At 37.2% G+C, this 17388-nt stretch overlaps 1 protein-coding gene across 6 annotated transcripts in view; it reads left to right on the top strand.

Annotated features, from left to right (window-relative positions):
• Window positions 1–17388, top strand: part of LOC106870248 (zinc finger protein 474) — a 161892-nt gene that overhangs the window by 23444 nt on the left and 121060 nt on the right. Inside the window, exon 2 of one of the 6 annotated variants that reach the window (XM_014916303.3) lies at window positions 13917–14001. The exons of 3 other annotated variants lie outside the window; for them this stretch is intronic. In XM_014916303.3, the coding sequence (XP_014771789.1) occupies window positions 13917–14001 (85 nt within the window). Of the gene's footprint in view, window positions 1–13916; window positions 14002–17388 lie in introns of those variants that run through there. 2 more of the 6 variants (XM_089363646.1, XM_014916540.3) reach the window with 2 other exon arrangements.

Raw genomic sequence — 17388 nt, 5'->3', positions numbered from 1 at the left:
ATCTCTGCCAAACAGAGTGCAACTCATACTACTGTTGAGGTATGTCTGAACTTTTCCAGTATTCTCCAGTTGATATTATAGCGTGCTGCGTTTTTCTAAACAATCCTAATATCATCAATGCTGTGATATTGCGTCTACCCTGAATTTTAAAAGATTTGTGATTACTGGGCCTACTCTTTAAAGGCCCATTAATTTCGCCCATATATCTCTGTACTTGCGTTGCCTCACTGGAATCCCTCGATAGTACCTCTGTTTCATACGTATATACGTACGTAATGTATTTGTGTATTCATGTTTGTAAGTATATGGGATCATGTTGTTATTTTGTTGTAGTTGTTGTTGTAGTTGTTTTGTTCTGCGTGGTTGGCTTATTGGCTTGTCGCTAGGTTTTTAATCTATCCATTTATGCGTATCTTTATGAGTACTAATTCCTTTGATAAGTCCCATTACAAATGCTTATCCATATGTATTTTCATGTATGCACATTTACACACACACACAGACACACACACACACACACACACACACACACACACACACACACACACACACACACACACACACACACACACATCTTTTAAATTCGTTTATGGTAACGTTAAGAGCATGCAAATAAATCTCCTATTTCATTATGCCGGTTACCGTTTGATGATACTGACTACTGAGTCAGTTTTTCGGGTTTGCATCGTGGTTATACCGATATAATGTAGGATAACTATAATAATAACAATAATTCTAGGATGGAATTTATAAATGGGGCGTCCTGAGGGATGACCTAGATAGATAGAGAGATAGAATTTATAAATATTTAATACATCACTACGCGCGTTTCCACAAATCACATGGCTTTAAAATCAAAGTCCGTATCCTTGAGATGAGTATAGTATAGTCCGTATTATCCGTGAGCATCCGGTTGATCATCATCATTGATTCATTTCATCAGGTGATACTGCTTTAGTGGATTAATCACAGAGGTATGTTTATCCCTTTTTTGCCAGTATGACGACCAATCTAGCTATGTGGATATTCTGTGTGTACCTAGCAGGGAGAGGTAGGTGATGGGAGTAGAGGAAGGAATGGTAGCAATATAGGGATACCATTCCTTCCTCTACTCCCATCACCTACCTCCCCCTGCCAAGTACATACAGAAATACCCACATAGCTAGGTTGCCCTTTATACTGGCGAGAAGGGATAAACGTCCCTCTGTGATTAATCCACTAAAGCAGTATCACCTGATGAAATAAATCAATGATGATGATCAACCGATGTTCACGGATAATACGGACTATACTATACTCATCTCGAGGATACGGACTTTCATGCTAAAGTCATATGATTTGTGGAAACGCGCGTAGCGATGCATTAAATATTTATAAAATCCAACTTAGACTTATTGTTATAATATATATATATATATATATATATATATATATATATATATATATATATATATATATATATATATATGTATGTATATATGTATATATATATATATGTATATATGTATATATATATATATATGTATATATGTATATATATATATATATATGTATGTATATATATATATATATATATATATATATATATATATATACATATTCGCGCACACTCGCTCATTCGCTCATATACACTTATAAATATAAGATATCAGCACAGCATTTGCAAAGAACAATACAACAATGTGAACTGTTCGGCATTGGTTTAACTGCTTTAAATCAGGAAATATAGGTGCCAAAGTTTTGCAGTCACTTGTTGACCTATAATGAAACATGGACCTTACAAAAGAGAATGACCTAGACAAGATCGAAAAGCTGAGTCGTATGTTAATGGTCTTGCACTCACAAAACATTGTAGTCAAGGTTTGATGGATATATACCGGATTTCCATTTCAGGAAACAGGAAACGGTAACAGCCCAGCCAATTTGTCATCCGATCACTGGAAAACATTTACAATTATCTCTCAAACAGCCCACATTTGTTAATTGGAGCAGTATTCTTTACTGATAGTATTAGAATCTCACGCTTCTTACTGTATTTATGTATTGAAAATTGAATTACAAAATCTTGCAGTTTCTTCCAAACTCATTTGACGTTTCCCCAATACTTGATCATATTTTCAAGCATTTTGTGCTTTTATCCGCAATAAAAGCTTCAATGATATGGAAGCCAGAAATACTGCATTTACAAATTTCGTAACTGTGAAGCCTGAGAAATATTTTGAGAGATAGCAGGTTAAACAATTCACGTTGTTGTCATTTATATCATCATTCATTAGATTACTCTAAAACAACATTTCTTTTTAACAATCTAATACATACATACTACATCCACACAAATACACAAACACGTTTGTATGCGTAGATACATTTAGAACATATATGTTTATATATATATATATATATATATATATATATATATATATATATGCCAGCATGTATTTATTTACATACACATGCAGACATAAATGTGTCTATGTATGTATATGTATGTGTGTATGTATGTATGCATATATATATATATATATATATATATATATATATATATATATATATATATATATATATTTATATACACATATATATATATATATATATATATATATATATATATATATATATATATATAGCAATGTTAATTCTCTAAATGAAGTATTAACAGTAACTGCACGATAAAGTGTAGTATATTGCCACTTAAGTGTGGCTGACCCCTAGGGGTGGATGTTACTGTTGCTTTTAGCCCCAGGAGGACATCTCCTCCAGCTGGCTTATCGACACACGACTGTGTCCTGTTTGCCAAGGGAAGTTATCCCTCTCACCTCGATCTGCAGCACGAACGTATCCGGATTTCAGGGTTATTTCCCTTCGTCGGCGTCCGACAGCTGATGACCTTGGTGAGAGAGACAAAAACCTGGCAGTTACTGTTAATACTTCATTTAGAGAATTAACATTGCTTGTTTTCACCTTTTCAATATCAGTGAAGAATTTCACTGGAAAAGAAGATATAAGTTTGCCAGGTTTTTGTCTCTCTCACCAAGGTCATCAGCTGTCGGACGCCGACGAAGGGAAATAACCCTGAAATCCGGATACGTTCGTGCTGCAGATCGAGGTGAGAGGGATAACTTCCCTTGGCAAACAGGACACAGTCGTGTGTCGATAAGCCAGCTGGAGGAGATGTCCTCCTGGGGCTAAAAGCAACAGTAACATCCACCCCTAGGGGTCAGCCACACTTAAGTGGCATTATACTACACTTTATATATATATATATATATATATATATATATACATACCTACATGCAAACACACTTACACACATACACACACATATGGTAAGAAGAGGGATATGACATCCAGGCAGATATCGAATTTCTCTGAGTAAAATGTCAAGGCTGGTTCCTTCCGATGGTGCGTGTGCGTATTTTGGTAATCTACCTTCAACTCTCATCCGATGTTCCAGCTCATTTCTTAGGTACTTAGAGTGTAAAGAATAATATTAATATGAGGAGAATGGAGAATTTGAACATTCAAACTTCATATTTATTTCCTGTTTGGATAAAAGTCCGACTCGTGTTTCGATCGCACCAATCGCGTTTTGTTGCATATTCATATGCAGAAATTTATGCATTATTGATGAGATCTCTTCAGGGCAAATAAATTTGACATAGCTTGAAGAGGAATTTTTCTCCTCAATTAGTTTGAATTAGATTTGGTAGCAGTAGTAGACTCTGAACATTCCTCAATGAGATGTTTTCCTTGACTGTTTGTTTGGGTGAAATTCAATAGCGTCACTAGCAGTGATCATCGAAACACGTGTCGGGCTTTTATTCTAACCTGGAAATAAACATAAAGTTTGAATGCTCAAATTCTTCATTCTTACATACATACATACATGTATATGTGCTGATCCCAACATTTGGGATACTTGATTAGTCTATAGAGGAAATCCACTCCATAGATATCAAAACCTGCAAAATCCTGACAGCAACTGGGAACTTCCACAGAAACAGTGATGTTGACAGGCTCTACCTAAGAGGAAATGAAGGTGGCAGAGGCCTGAGATCAGTGCAGATAGTCTTCGAAAGTCGTATGGTATCACTCAGGCAGCACCTGCTGAACAACAGCAGCAAAAATAAATATATAAATGAAGTGTTGAAAAGTGAAGTGAGCAACATTGTATGAGTTGGTAGCTCCTTAAGAAGCACTCTCTTCCTGATGATCTCCTATACAGTCCTAAAACAGCTGGGATCGCTTACCTCAGAGAAGACCTGGATGGAAAACACTCAGCATTCAAAAAAAGACTACGCATGGGTGTGTCGCCCAGAGACTTCAAGAAGACAGTAGAATTGACATGAAGCGCAGCCTTTCTTGGACACAAGACTACTACATCACATCTCACTTTGAAGGCTATGCGTTTGCAATCCAGGAACAGGGGATTGCCACAAAGTACCTGGTGAACAAGAGAGACAGTGACGCCCTTGTAATCCCAAGGTGCAACCGCATGTGTAGGCTATGTCATGTTTCTGTGGAAGATATCACGCATGTGATTAGCAACTGTCCTGAAATGTCGTCACGGTACTACCTCTCTATGCGACCCGATGTTGTTGCTAAAACAATTTACAATGCCATCCGCAAAAAAAGACTGTACTGAAGTAAACTTAGAAAATCTGTCTGTTATGGAATACATTCAAAAACACCAATTCAAGGAATACTGGTAGAATGTTCGTATCAAAACTTCTGTCAAATATAAACATAATAGGCCGGATATTGTTGTTTGGGACAGAGGGGCAAAGGTGCGTGCCATCATAGAGGTCAGCTGCCTTGCAGGTATAAATATCTCTTTGAAAATCAAAGAAAAAGAGGATATTTATGGACAACTGCTTCGAAACCTCTAGCTTCTATATCCAGACTATGAATTCATATTCATACCAATAAAAATTGAAGCACTAGGTTTTGTTAGTAAATGCTTAAAAGAGAATTTAGATAAACTGGGATTTTCAGAGAGAGAAATCGACCGGCTATTTTATACATTACAAGTGCAATCTGTGAGTGGAACAGTAAAAATATGCAGCACTTTTCTCAAGTTCCAAATGTAAATTTGTCTGTTAACTACATTCCTCCTCAGTGGAAGATTTATAATAATTAAAAACTAGAAGAGACATATACATACACATATACATGCAGTACTCCAGCATGGCCACAGCTTCAAGGCTGAAACATGTAAAAGAATTAAAAAGAACACATAGACCTGACATAGTGATTTGGGATAGAGAAGAGAATGTCCAGTTGTGGAAATCAGCTACCCAGCGGATGTTAACATAAAGCTAAAAATTAGTGAAAACGAAAATGCCTATGCTGAACTATTGAGAAATCTATAGTTACTCTATCCAGATTACATATTCAGGTTTTATACCTGCAATTATCAGAGCACTGAGATTTGTAACTCACTACCTAAATACCAACCTTAAAAAATTCGGCTTCTGAAAACCAGAAAGGAGAAAGCTGATACCAAGACTACAGATCCAAGCCATCACTGGAACTGTAAAAATTTGTAAAACTTTCCAGAAATTTATCATTTAAGTATATATGAATATGTCTAGATATGCAACTATATGCATGAGAATACACATATAAAACAAAACATACAAATCTTCACCTATACATACATACAAAAAAACCTTGTTGATCTTGTTGAACTTCTAACGAAGGAGCCTTGGATGTAGGTTAGAGACTGGCTCTTTCTCTATTGGCAAGAAATCTTAAAACAAAACTGAATAATGACATCCATCCATCCATACATCCATCTATACATCCATCTATACATCCATCTATACATCCATCTATACATACATACATCCATCCATCCATCCATCCATACATACATACATACATACATACATACATACATGCATACATACAGTTGCATCAGTTGCATTGTACAGGCTATAATATATGCAGAGAGGAAACTAATTGCAGATAAAAAAAAGAAGAAAAAAATGAACAAGAAAGGAATGAAATCAGTATCATTGATATTTTAATTCATAACCTTTGTACATTTCAGTAATATTTTAAAATACCTAGTGCTATACAATTTGCGCAACAGCTATTTAATTGTACAATCGGAATGTACCCAAGAAATGAATAGATTACAATATAAATGTTCTTGTTTTATCTTGGGCAAGTGTCTTCTACTATAGCCTCAGGCCGACCGAATATGTATGTATGTATGTATGTATGTATGTATGTATGTATATGTATATGTATATATATATATATATATATATATATATATATATGTGTGTGTGTGTGTGTGTGTGTGTGTGTGTGTGTGTGTGTGTGTGTGTGTATGTCTTCGTGTCTGTATTTGTCCCCCACCACCGCTCGACAACCGGTGTTGGTGTGTTTACGTAACTTAGCGGTTCGGCAAAAGAGACTACAAATTCTTCAAGACAGTACCCCAGTATGGCCGCAGTCTAATATATATATATATATATATATATATATATATATATATATATATATGTATATATATAGTTATACCTCACTTTACGAGGACCCGCTTTATGAGACGCCAGGTTTACGAGTTTTATTTTATGATAAATTCTTCAAGCACAAGATTCAGAATTTCAACGAAGTGCAATGGTTTCTACTACCATAACAAATTCTTTTGCATGTTAGCAAGAAATTTATAGAGCGAAAAAAAAGCTTCTTCTAAGAAAACAACTCTAGATGTATATTTTAAAAAGAAATTTACAAGCCCGTCTACGAAAGCTTTGTGAATCGGCGATTGCGTCTACAGTGATTGTGTGCGCGAGTCTAGTCGAGTGAAAGCGATGCAGAAAACGATTAAAATAATAATATTTTTAATTATAAATGATCTTGACATTCTTTTTACTTTACATAAAATATTCTGTACATTCTATAGGTATAATATTTTTCCGGCAATGAAGTACGATTTAAAAGGGAAATTATTATTCTGCTTAACAAGTTTTCGCTTTATGAGCGGTCTCCGGGAACAAATTGACTCATATATCGAGGCATTACTATATATATCTCGGAAGAAAATTAAAATGGTGATTGAGAAGTTAATAATTGTTTATTATTAACAGCAAATTAATCATCTTCATTTACAGCTGTTTCAATTAATACTCAGTAAATATTAAGTAAACATTAAATTTATATTCATATGACTTGAGCATAATATCTTCAGAGGCAAAAAATATACTCTTGGGTGTTTTATATATGCTTATGGATTCATTTACCTCTGAAGATATTGTGCTCAGGTCATATAGATATAAATTTAATATTTTCTTAATATTTACTGAGTATTAATTGAAGCGGCTGTAAGTGAAGATGATTAAAAAGCTGTTAATAATAAACAATTATTAACTTCCCAATCTCCATTTCCTTTTTCTTTTTTTATACGAATATAAAATATGTTTATATATATATACTTGTTATTTAAAGGAAATTAATTTTCCCCAAATATTAGGTATTGAACCGGTATTTCCTTGGATGAAACCATCCTTTCACGAGGTTAAAACAACCTCTAATCGAAGTACACACACACACACGCACGCACACACATGCTCACACACACACACACACACACACACACACACACACACACACAGAATGTCAGAACTCCACACTTCTTACTGTATTTATGTATTGAAAATTGAATTACAAAATCTTGCAGTTTCTTCCAAACTCATTTGACGTTTCCCCAACACTTGATATTTTCAAGCATTTTGTGCTTTTATCCGCAATAAAAGCTTCAACAATATGGAAGCCAAAAATACTGCATTTACAAATTTCGTAACTGTGAAGCCTGAGAAATATTTTAAGAGATAGCAGGTTAAACAATTCACGTTGTTGTTATTTACATCATCCTTCATTCTAAAACAACATTTCTGTTTAACAATCTAATACATACATACGCTCAAACACACACACACACATATATGTGTACGTATATACATTTACATTTGGAACTCATGCTTCTTACCACACAACCACGCCTGTACCTATATATATATAAATTCACAATCATTAAAAGTGACCAAGAGGGCAAAGAGCACCAGCATTGTTAGAAATAGGAGTTAAAGAACCCTTAGTCACAAAAAGTGTCATGTTCTATTTGAACTGACAGGGGAGACAACAACTCCCCGCCGTAAGCGAGATGTATTAGATTAACGTTAGTTCAACGAGCACATGCGCCTTTTTGTGGCTAAGGGGTCTTTGACTCCTATTTCTAGCAATACTAGTGCCCTTTGCACCCTTGGTCACTTTTAGACACGGTGAATTATTTCCTTTATGGTTTTAAATTGCCTCCAGCCACCTTTATCATTTTACACACACACACACACACAGGCACGCGCACACACACACACGCACGCGCACACACGCACACACACACACACACACACACACACACACACACACACACACACACACACACACACACACACACACACAATTCATATATTCAATTATGAATTAGAAGCAGCGCTAGAGTTGTAAACACTATCACCTACACATACTCAATGCATGTATTTTGCATGTTCGCCTGTTCACTACCCCCACAGTGCTCTGGGGAGGATTCCCTCATAGCACTAGATGTTAAAACGCCTTGGAATGAACAACATGTTCTATTACATAATGCTACCATTAATTCATCGACAGTATAATCGCTGGAGCTTTAGTGATTTACGGAGTGAGCGGTCTGCAAGCGAAATCTTCAAACAAGTGTTTTATCTCGTTAGTTCCTGACACTCTAAGGAAGCCGGGAACGCCTAGCTAGTGACTTCTAGGTGGCCTCCTGCTTTTGAAATGATGCATCATGTCAGTATTATTACAACAACAAGAAAAAGTTTGTTTGTTGAAGCAATCCTTATTCCACAAAATATATTCAAAATTTGAGACCTTTTCACGAGAGACATTTATCAATTTAAAAGAAATACAAAACTATAATCTCCTTCAAAGTAGGATCTTCTGACTTCTATGCACTTGTTTTAGCGATCCAGTCAGTTCATAAATCCCCCATGGAAGTCCTCCAAATTGAAGGTGTCCAAGAGCCTTATCACAACCTCATGACTGCCCCTGAGCTTGGGGAACAACCAAGAGTCACAGAAAGCAAGGTCTGGACTATAGGGAGGGTGATGGACAATGTTGATGCTTATCTCGGTCAAGTAGTTGGTTACCAGGATGGAATTGTGGACTGGTGCATTTTCCTGGTGCAGATTTCACCGACTCGAGTGGATGAGCTCTGGCTTTTGCGTTGAAATCTCTTCCTGAACTTTTCTCAAACCCTCCACAAAATACTCTTTGTTGACCGTTTGTCTGGAGGGAATCTAGTGGATGTAGATGACGCTCTTGCTGCCGAAAAAGTGGATCATCATTAGCGTCCCAGTGGACTTGTTTTGCCTGGCTTTCTTGGGTTTGGGGGAACCAAAATGTTGCCATTGGGCACTCTGTTTCTTGGTCTCTGGATCATTACCGTAAATTCAGCTTTCATCAGACTTGGATTGGAGGTGATGATCTAACTATCTCTCTGTGGTCACCGACGCATCTTTCCTTCCGTTCGTCACTGAGCACCCTGAGAGAAAACTTTGCACGAAGTTGGCGCATGTTCAGATCTTCATGAATAATTCTGTGTACAGTTTCCACACTAACTTCAAACCTCCAAACTGCATTCTTATTGTGTTTATAGACACACAACAGTTTGCATTCAGAAAATTGTGAATTTTCTCAGCTACTTCTGAAGTTCTGACATCTTTCTTCCTCCTACACGTCTCACTATCTCTCATCTCTATACTGTCCTTGAACTACTTGTGCCCGTGAAAAACAGATGCTAGGCTCATACAAGCTAATACATAAGCAGTCTGGAGCTTTTCATATATTTTTGTAGCATTTTCCCCAGTTTAACACAAAACTGTATTTCCATAGTGAGCAAACAAATTGTCTTCACGTCCCGACGCATTCTGTAAACTAGTCAGCTGTGACAAGAAGCGTTTAGTAGGGTGCGTTTAAAATGAAGTTACAGCCTTCTCCAATTTAAAATAAAATCTGCTTGCAGATGGATAGTAATGCTATACTAGAATTACAAAGATCTACGACAATGATAACTGCCTCTTTTAAAAAAGTCTCAAACCTGGAATGCATCTCGTACCTCTTGTTGATGTTGTAATCATTTCATTAGTAAATTATATTTAAAAAATATATATATCGTAAACCACAAATTCAAGTTAACCGGTCAAGAAATAGCATGAAGAGAACAAAAGAATAAAGGGGAAATGAATAAGTAAATAACTAATAAGTACACACACACGCACACACACACACACACACACACACGCACACACACACACACACACACACACACACACACGCACGCACACACACACACACACACACACACACACACACACACACACACACACACACACACACAGTGTGCATAGAGCTTTTCTATTTGGCTTCACTTTTTGAAATTTTAAAATTAAGTTAAAATTTTCAGCTTTGGTGTATTGATGTAATTTTTCTATAGACTCAACTATAGACTCAAGATGTATCATTACATCGATGCAATCGAATGTCAGCTCATCAGAATCCAGCATAGAATACATTTACTTCAGAAGACTTGTTTTATGACGAATTTATACTTATAACCTTATAATCTGTCGGTGTGTTTATAAGAGCATATTTGCATATCGCAAGTAAAACTAAGAAAGAAAAGATAGAAAATAGTAAATACAGTGTAAACCACGATTTAAACTCACTGGTCAATACAATTGATGAGAATTAGACGAAGGGATAAACATAAAATGATAGAATAAGTTAGCAGATAATATTTTGTGTCAACGGAAAATGTATAAATCATATGGCAAACTATTAATTTATGTGTTTTTATTGCTCATAAAACAGTGTTTGTTTTACTTTGAGTTCAGTACATTCTTTGATAGATATTCCAAAGAGGATTACTTTAAAAGCAAAAACAAATAAAAATAAAAGTAGAAAGCGATGAAAAATAACGATAGTCCCTCTGAAGTCAATTTCCACTGACCACAGCCGCCATATGCAACAGCTATAACTACAAAGACTTGTCAGTCTGTCTCATGGCTCCTGCGGTCAAAATGGAAAAAACATTGCTCCGAAGGATGGCGAAGGAGAGGCACTAGAACAGCCACTCTGACTGACGCTGCTCGCACTTGCGGATACCCATGTCCACCCTGATAGCATTGACAAGAGGTGTAATCAAGGAGGCAAGAACGTCGGAGATCTTCACTGCTACAAGCTGGACCACAAATTTGTCAGAGAGCAGCCAATATTTTGACATTTTGCCCTTCTTCACGAAGCCTGGGCTGCCGCTAGATTGCCGCTGGAGAAGGTGTTGCATCAAGTGGCATCCAAGATGAGGGGCTTACATCCGCGGAACGGGAAAATTGCCATGCCGTCAGGCCTTTTACCGTCTCCTCTGTCCAGCCCTGCTGGCTCAAGCTTGAAAAGGAAGCCTGCTTTATAATCTCATTGAGAGCAGCATGGTGTAGAAGGCAACCAGTACTATAACGGTATGACAATGGATGGAGGCCGAAAGAGTTCACATTGGATCTGAAACGGCATTTGTGAGGCTCACAGATCTAAACCTAAGGAAACACCGATGCACAAACAATCGCTATCCAACCGAGTGTCAGTTGAGAGTGATAGCATTGCATTGAGGCAGATATCACTGTGGGGCCGGGATGCTGATTGGAAGCATGCCAGAGAGTTCTGGTCAAGACTGTGCACCAGCTCATCCGACATCATGCTGCACTGGATAGCGTCCCATTTATTTTGAGAGGAACCGGACGTGGACAAAGCAGAGGGGGTGTTGTGGACGTCCGTTGGGTAGAGGTTGAACTGGCTTCATGACACGTAGTCCACTTTTCACTCCCCAAACACAGCAGGTTCAGTTGTGTTGTAGAGAATCCTGTTGTTGAAGACCTTGCAAGAAGTCACCGACGAAAGAAATGCCGGTTGGGCTAGTGAGACCGTAGATCGAAGCCGAGGCCGCAATATCTGACGTGTAAGGTGGTCTAATGCCACTCAGTAACTTCGAGTCAGATGTTGCATATCTCCTCAGAGAACCGTAGGATACAGGCGTCGAGATCTGTGAGGAGAGATGCGTGGCTGTAGCAAGGGGCACTACGGAAGGTATATAGAAACTTCAGCAAAGCGAGGCAGTTCCATAACAGGCAGAATATCGGATGGATGTCGATCAGGTTCAATCTGCTCGTCAGAGTTTCGATCTAGCGAAGCATGGACCTGAGGGTGGAGCAAATGGTAGGCGAAAGGATCAGTGAACCAAGGATAAGGGCGTCCTCTTTCCAGGACATCTGCACTTGGTGGAGTAATGATTGCACATCAGAGACGGATATTCAACTAGGATGAGTTAATCTCGCGGTCGATTCTCGCCAGAGCAGGAACCACTGATCGGAGATGTGACAGACACTTTCTGCAGGCCCACCTATCATTGCATCGTCCAGTACCAGACTTTGAAAGGAGCCGTGATGCTCCGAGCAACGCCGTCCATCCCAAGAACGGAGAAAGGAAGTCCCAATGGATCGCCCTCTTGAACGCCAATCGAAGATGGTATGACATTATCGGCAGTGAGGAGCCTACTCAGAGACCTGTATGACAAGTAAGCCAGCGGGTAGGCAAATGGGGAGTGGTTGAGGCAGGCATTGAAGGCATTTTTCATGTCAAGCTTAACAACGTGATGTCTGGAATCACTTGGTATCCGCTCGGGAGATCAGTCATTGAACAACTATGGTGTCGGCGGCTTCCCCTCACCCGCTGCTCATACGAACCCCAGCGGCACCAGGATGAGATCCTCGCCTAGTTCAGGTGCGACAGACCAGCAGATGACTTTAGACGCGAACCTCCAGAAGACATTGCCTACAGCGATGGGATGTATGCCAGAAGCATCCGTCGTTTCCACATCTGTATAAAAACGTGTAAGTCCCTAGCAGGACTGAAAACACACATCCGTCTACTCATGTTTACACTTGTTGCAGGCACTCTAGTTTAGTCCATTGCATATAAGAAAGTCTTTCTTATCGTTAGTAACACAGTATCCAAGGTACTTGAAGTTACTAACCGTGTGTTGTGTGCCATTGTTGCTGTAAATGGATAGATTGATTTTATCTTCGCTGATAGTCATGTATTAAGTCTTCTTTGCATTGATAAACGGACCCAAATTAGGAAGTGCCCACTAATGTATTTTCTTACTCAAACTAAGGTTGGCCTAAGAAAATAATGTTTGATGATAGATAAACTACTTCGACAAAGATGAAGGTCTGAAAGATGTCAAGGTTCTGAATATTATCAACCCCACAACAATGCTCAGGTGCAACATTATGTGTTTCGCAATATCTTTTTCATACTGGGCAAAAGTATGAAACAAATCAGTACGTGAACATTTCTTTTGTTACCCCAGTCTCTTTCTTTGATTGCCATATGTCAGGCAGATATACCTTTATATCTCGCTCCCTTTCGTGGAGTGTCTGTATGATAAACGAGTATTGGCTTTATTGTGAAGTCTTTTAAAATATTGCCTTCAAATTTTGGCACAAGGACAGCATGTTCAGGAGAGGGGATAAGTCGTTTACATCGACCCCAAGTCTCAACTGTTATTTAATTTATCGATCCCGAAAGGGTAAAAGGCAAAGTCGACCTCGGCGGAATTTGAAATCGAAACGTAAAGACGGACGAAATACGTGCTAACAACTCTGCCAGCTCGTCGCGTTATGATTGTTAAAATATTGAGGAAACAATTTCTGTGTATATGAGAGTGTGTATGGGTATGAATCATACTTTCTTAAATTCGTTCATAATTTCATTTTTTAGGAAAACACTTGTTCTATAATGATTTCATTTTCTAGAACACTTTCAGCTTTGTGCGAAGGAAAACACTTTCACTTTCACTTTCACTTTCTGGGGGCAGCGGACGGTAAGGCAGCAAGGAAGGTATTGCAGTTTCTTTTTATCTTTTCTTATATTTTATTATCTTTCTGTAAATTTTTTGCACAACCAATTCATTTTCATTTCACATTAAAACACTTTTGATTATGGAACACACTCGGAGAATTGGAGTAGTTAGATAAAGACGAAGGAGAAGAATGACAAGACGAACCAACGGATAAAAACTCACAGTACTACGGAGGAACGTGCAGAATACATGCAGTGTCAAAAAGAAAATTAGTTATGAAGAACGAGTTGATTATGCACAAATTTTTATCTGGGGTGGTGTGTTGAAACTAAAGCGATTGCAGCGTGGAAGACATAAGTTAGCCATTCAGAAACACACGATTACCATTAACTCCACATAAATATTTATTTGTAATACGATGTCAAAATATTTGTCACTCGAAATTATGACCTGAATACGGACAAAAATTCTGATGCAGCACATTTTTTGTCAGTGAACAGGTGGCAGTTTCGAGCTACGAAAATTTTGACATCGTATTACAAATAAATGTTTAAATGAAGTTAACGGTCTTTGTGTGTTTCTGAATGCCTGATTGTGTTTTTACAATCACTATATATATATATATATATATATATATATATATATATATATATATATATATATATATATATATATATATATATATATATATATAGAGAGAGAGAGAGAGAGAGAGAGAGAGAGAGAGAGAAATGCGACAAAATGACACGAACAAAGAACGTTGCTTAATAGCTTAATATGAAGAGTGCTCAAACAAGAAGACGATAACCAAAGACAATTTAATGAACTGCAAGAAATGCTCTAAGGCATCTTGTCCGATGCTCTAACGATTCTGCCAATCCACAAGACTTACCAATAAACGCCCTTTTTTATTTGCTCCAAGCATAACTGATGAGAAAACAGTACAAAAAACAAATTACTAAAATAAGTCAAAAATAATTTATAATATGTGAAAGGATGGACATTCGGGGAGGAAGAAACTGTTAATTATATCGGAGTCTGTATTAGAGGGATTCTTATTCTGTCAGTCACAGAAGGATGAAAGGAAAAATTCATCTCAGTGGGATTTAAACTTAGAACATAAAGACAATAACTAGATACCGCAATGTATATTATCCGCAGTTTTACTATTTTGCTACACAGCACCTTAATAATAGTTATGTAGCTGTAGAAAAGGGTTTTAGTGAACTCACAGTTTTGAGTAGTCATCATCATAACCAAGAATACTTTTCACGCTTTCGACCACTGATGTCAGAAGAAATCGCAATTTCCAGACAGAAGGAATAAAGAGAACTACAACGGACAATGTTCTTGGCACTCCCAGTCATGTGTTAAAATAAATATTTAGTTTTTGTTGCACGCGTTTAACACTTGTAACTGCTGACTCATACTTAAGCAGCTACCACATAAATCTTGGTTACAGTCCAAACTGACAGCACCAAAACTTTGCCTTTCCAGTAATCAATGTTTTATCCGCCTAAGCCACTTGTTCACTTGCTCCTAGATCTTTATACCACAAAATGCCTGTCATTCAGGTTGGACTTCTACCAACGTACCAGACTCTTCACTTTCTTTTTAAAAACCCATAGAATGCATTCATTATTTACCTGAAATGGCTTTCCCATCACCTTATCTTTCCCGAGGGGCCCACTGCTGCTTTTCTTCACTTTAAACTTCATATGACTCTACTATTTCAAGCGTTCTCGCTCTTCTTTCAAACTACTTTTCCTGACTCATACACGAAAGCCCTCATTAATGGTACCACAACCTCATCCACAAATGACAATTCTTCAATATGCTCTGCAACACATCTAAGAATGATGAGAAAGGACATCCCATGGGTTTCCTCAGCTCTTGTGATTTTCATTTCGCGGTCTACTGTCTGTAGAGAATATATGTTTGATCTTAAAAAAACAACCTTGAATTATTTAATTCTTGACTTGATTTGAAGTTTTTCTCATCTGATGTTATGATGGTTCCCAAATATTTAAAACTAACGAGTTGTTTAATTAAGTATTTTGTTACCAATTGGTAATATTTTCTTTCATATCCTGCTAATTTCGGACCTCTGCCCATGTTTTCTCTCTCATCATTAATAGTGCTAACTAATACATATAGATCTTTATTGTAGCTATTTATCGCCTGCATATCAGGTATTGTTGACGTTTTGTCCTTCTCTCTGTATAAGTGGTAGATAGTCAATAGATCGCATAATTAGTTCGTTGTATAATAAATGCAGGTTTGGTGATAACACACCCATCCTTTTCGTTTTCGTTTCCTCAATGTCTCATACTGTCCTATTTTATTTTCATTTCTGATTGCTAATTTATGTTTCTGAAAATTTGTAAGTCTTTTCTGTCTTCATTTATATTTTCTAAGGTTTTAATGATCTCTTCAAGATATCAAAGGCTTTTGTGTAATTAATGAAACATTGGTACGGGTCTTGTACATACGTTGCTTTTTCAATGATGTACCTCCAAATATACACATTAGCTGTTCCTTTACTCTCAACAAATCTTTCTTATGCTTCTGATATCTGTTTCTGGATCAGACAATTAGGTCTCACAGCAACATTTTCGTAATGTGGCTGATGCGTGTATATAGACGTACGTGAGTCTACAGTAGACGTGTGTATAAAATGTACGTATACTCACGTTATAAAGTACTTTCTATAAAATCAAGCAAGCCGGAAAATGTATTATAGTTCTCATTTAGAAACTTCTTGTGCAGTTATATTTATATAATGGAATTTGAAGGGCTGCTGACTGCAAAAACTAAGTTTTTTATTGTAAAAATTGTTTGCAAAGGACGTCGGTTGCTGTTGTTCTATTGCATAGCTTTTTTCATATAAGTGGCGAGATGTAGGTCTCTTGGATATGGCCGTGCCAACTACAGCTGATACTGCTACTACTGTTTGTTAATAGGCGTGTTGGTTAACATAACATGTCAGTAACCGCTGCTATCTCTGTCAGTGATTAAGTATGCTAGTTAATATTGCATCGTGCCAACCATTGATTGGTTGAGTAGAATCAACTCAATGCAGCCATAAATGAAATATCTAGGTGCCAGTTCACTTTGCTGGATTACATGTACTGTCTTCTTTTTATCAGGAGAGATCCGCTGCAAATATATTATGAATACACAAAATGTACTGAGTAGAAAAATAATCAAGTGTTTCTAAGTATTGTGGCTCTGTTACACATTTACAGAGGGCATAATATCAATAATCTGTAAATGTGTAATATAGCCATAATACTTTATTTCTTATATTGAAATTTGTAATTTAAATTTTTCTTAGAGAACTCGATTAACATGGTTAATTGCATAATAATTTCACTCACAAGGGCTATGCAAGAGTCAACATGCAAGAATTGAGACTAGGCGGC

Source organism: Octopus bimaculoides, chromosome 15 (genome assembly GCF_046866305.1).
Source record: "Octopus bimaculoides isolate indiv1 chromosome 15, ASM4686630v1, whole genome shotgun sequence".
Lineage (NCBI taxonomy): Eukaryota > Metazoa > Mollusca > Cephalopoda > Octopoda > Octopodidae > Octopus > Octopus bimaculoides.
The sequence above is the reverse complement of the archived record's forward strand: the minus strand, read 5'-3'. Positions and strand labels throughout refer to the sequence as shown.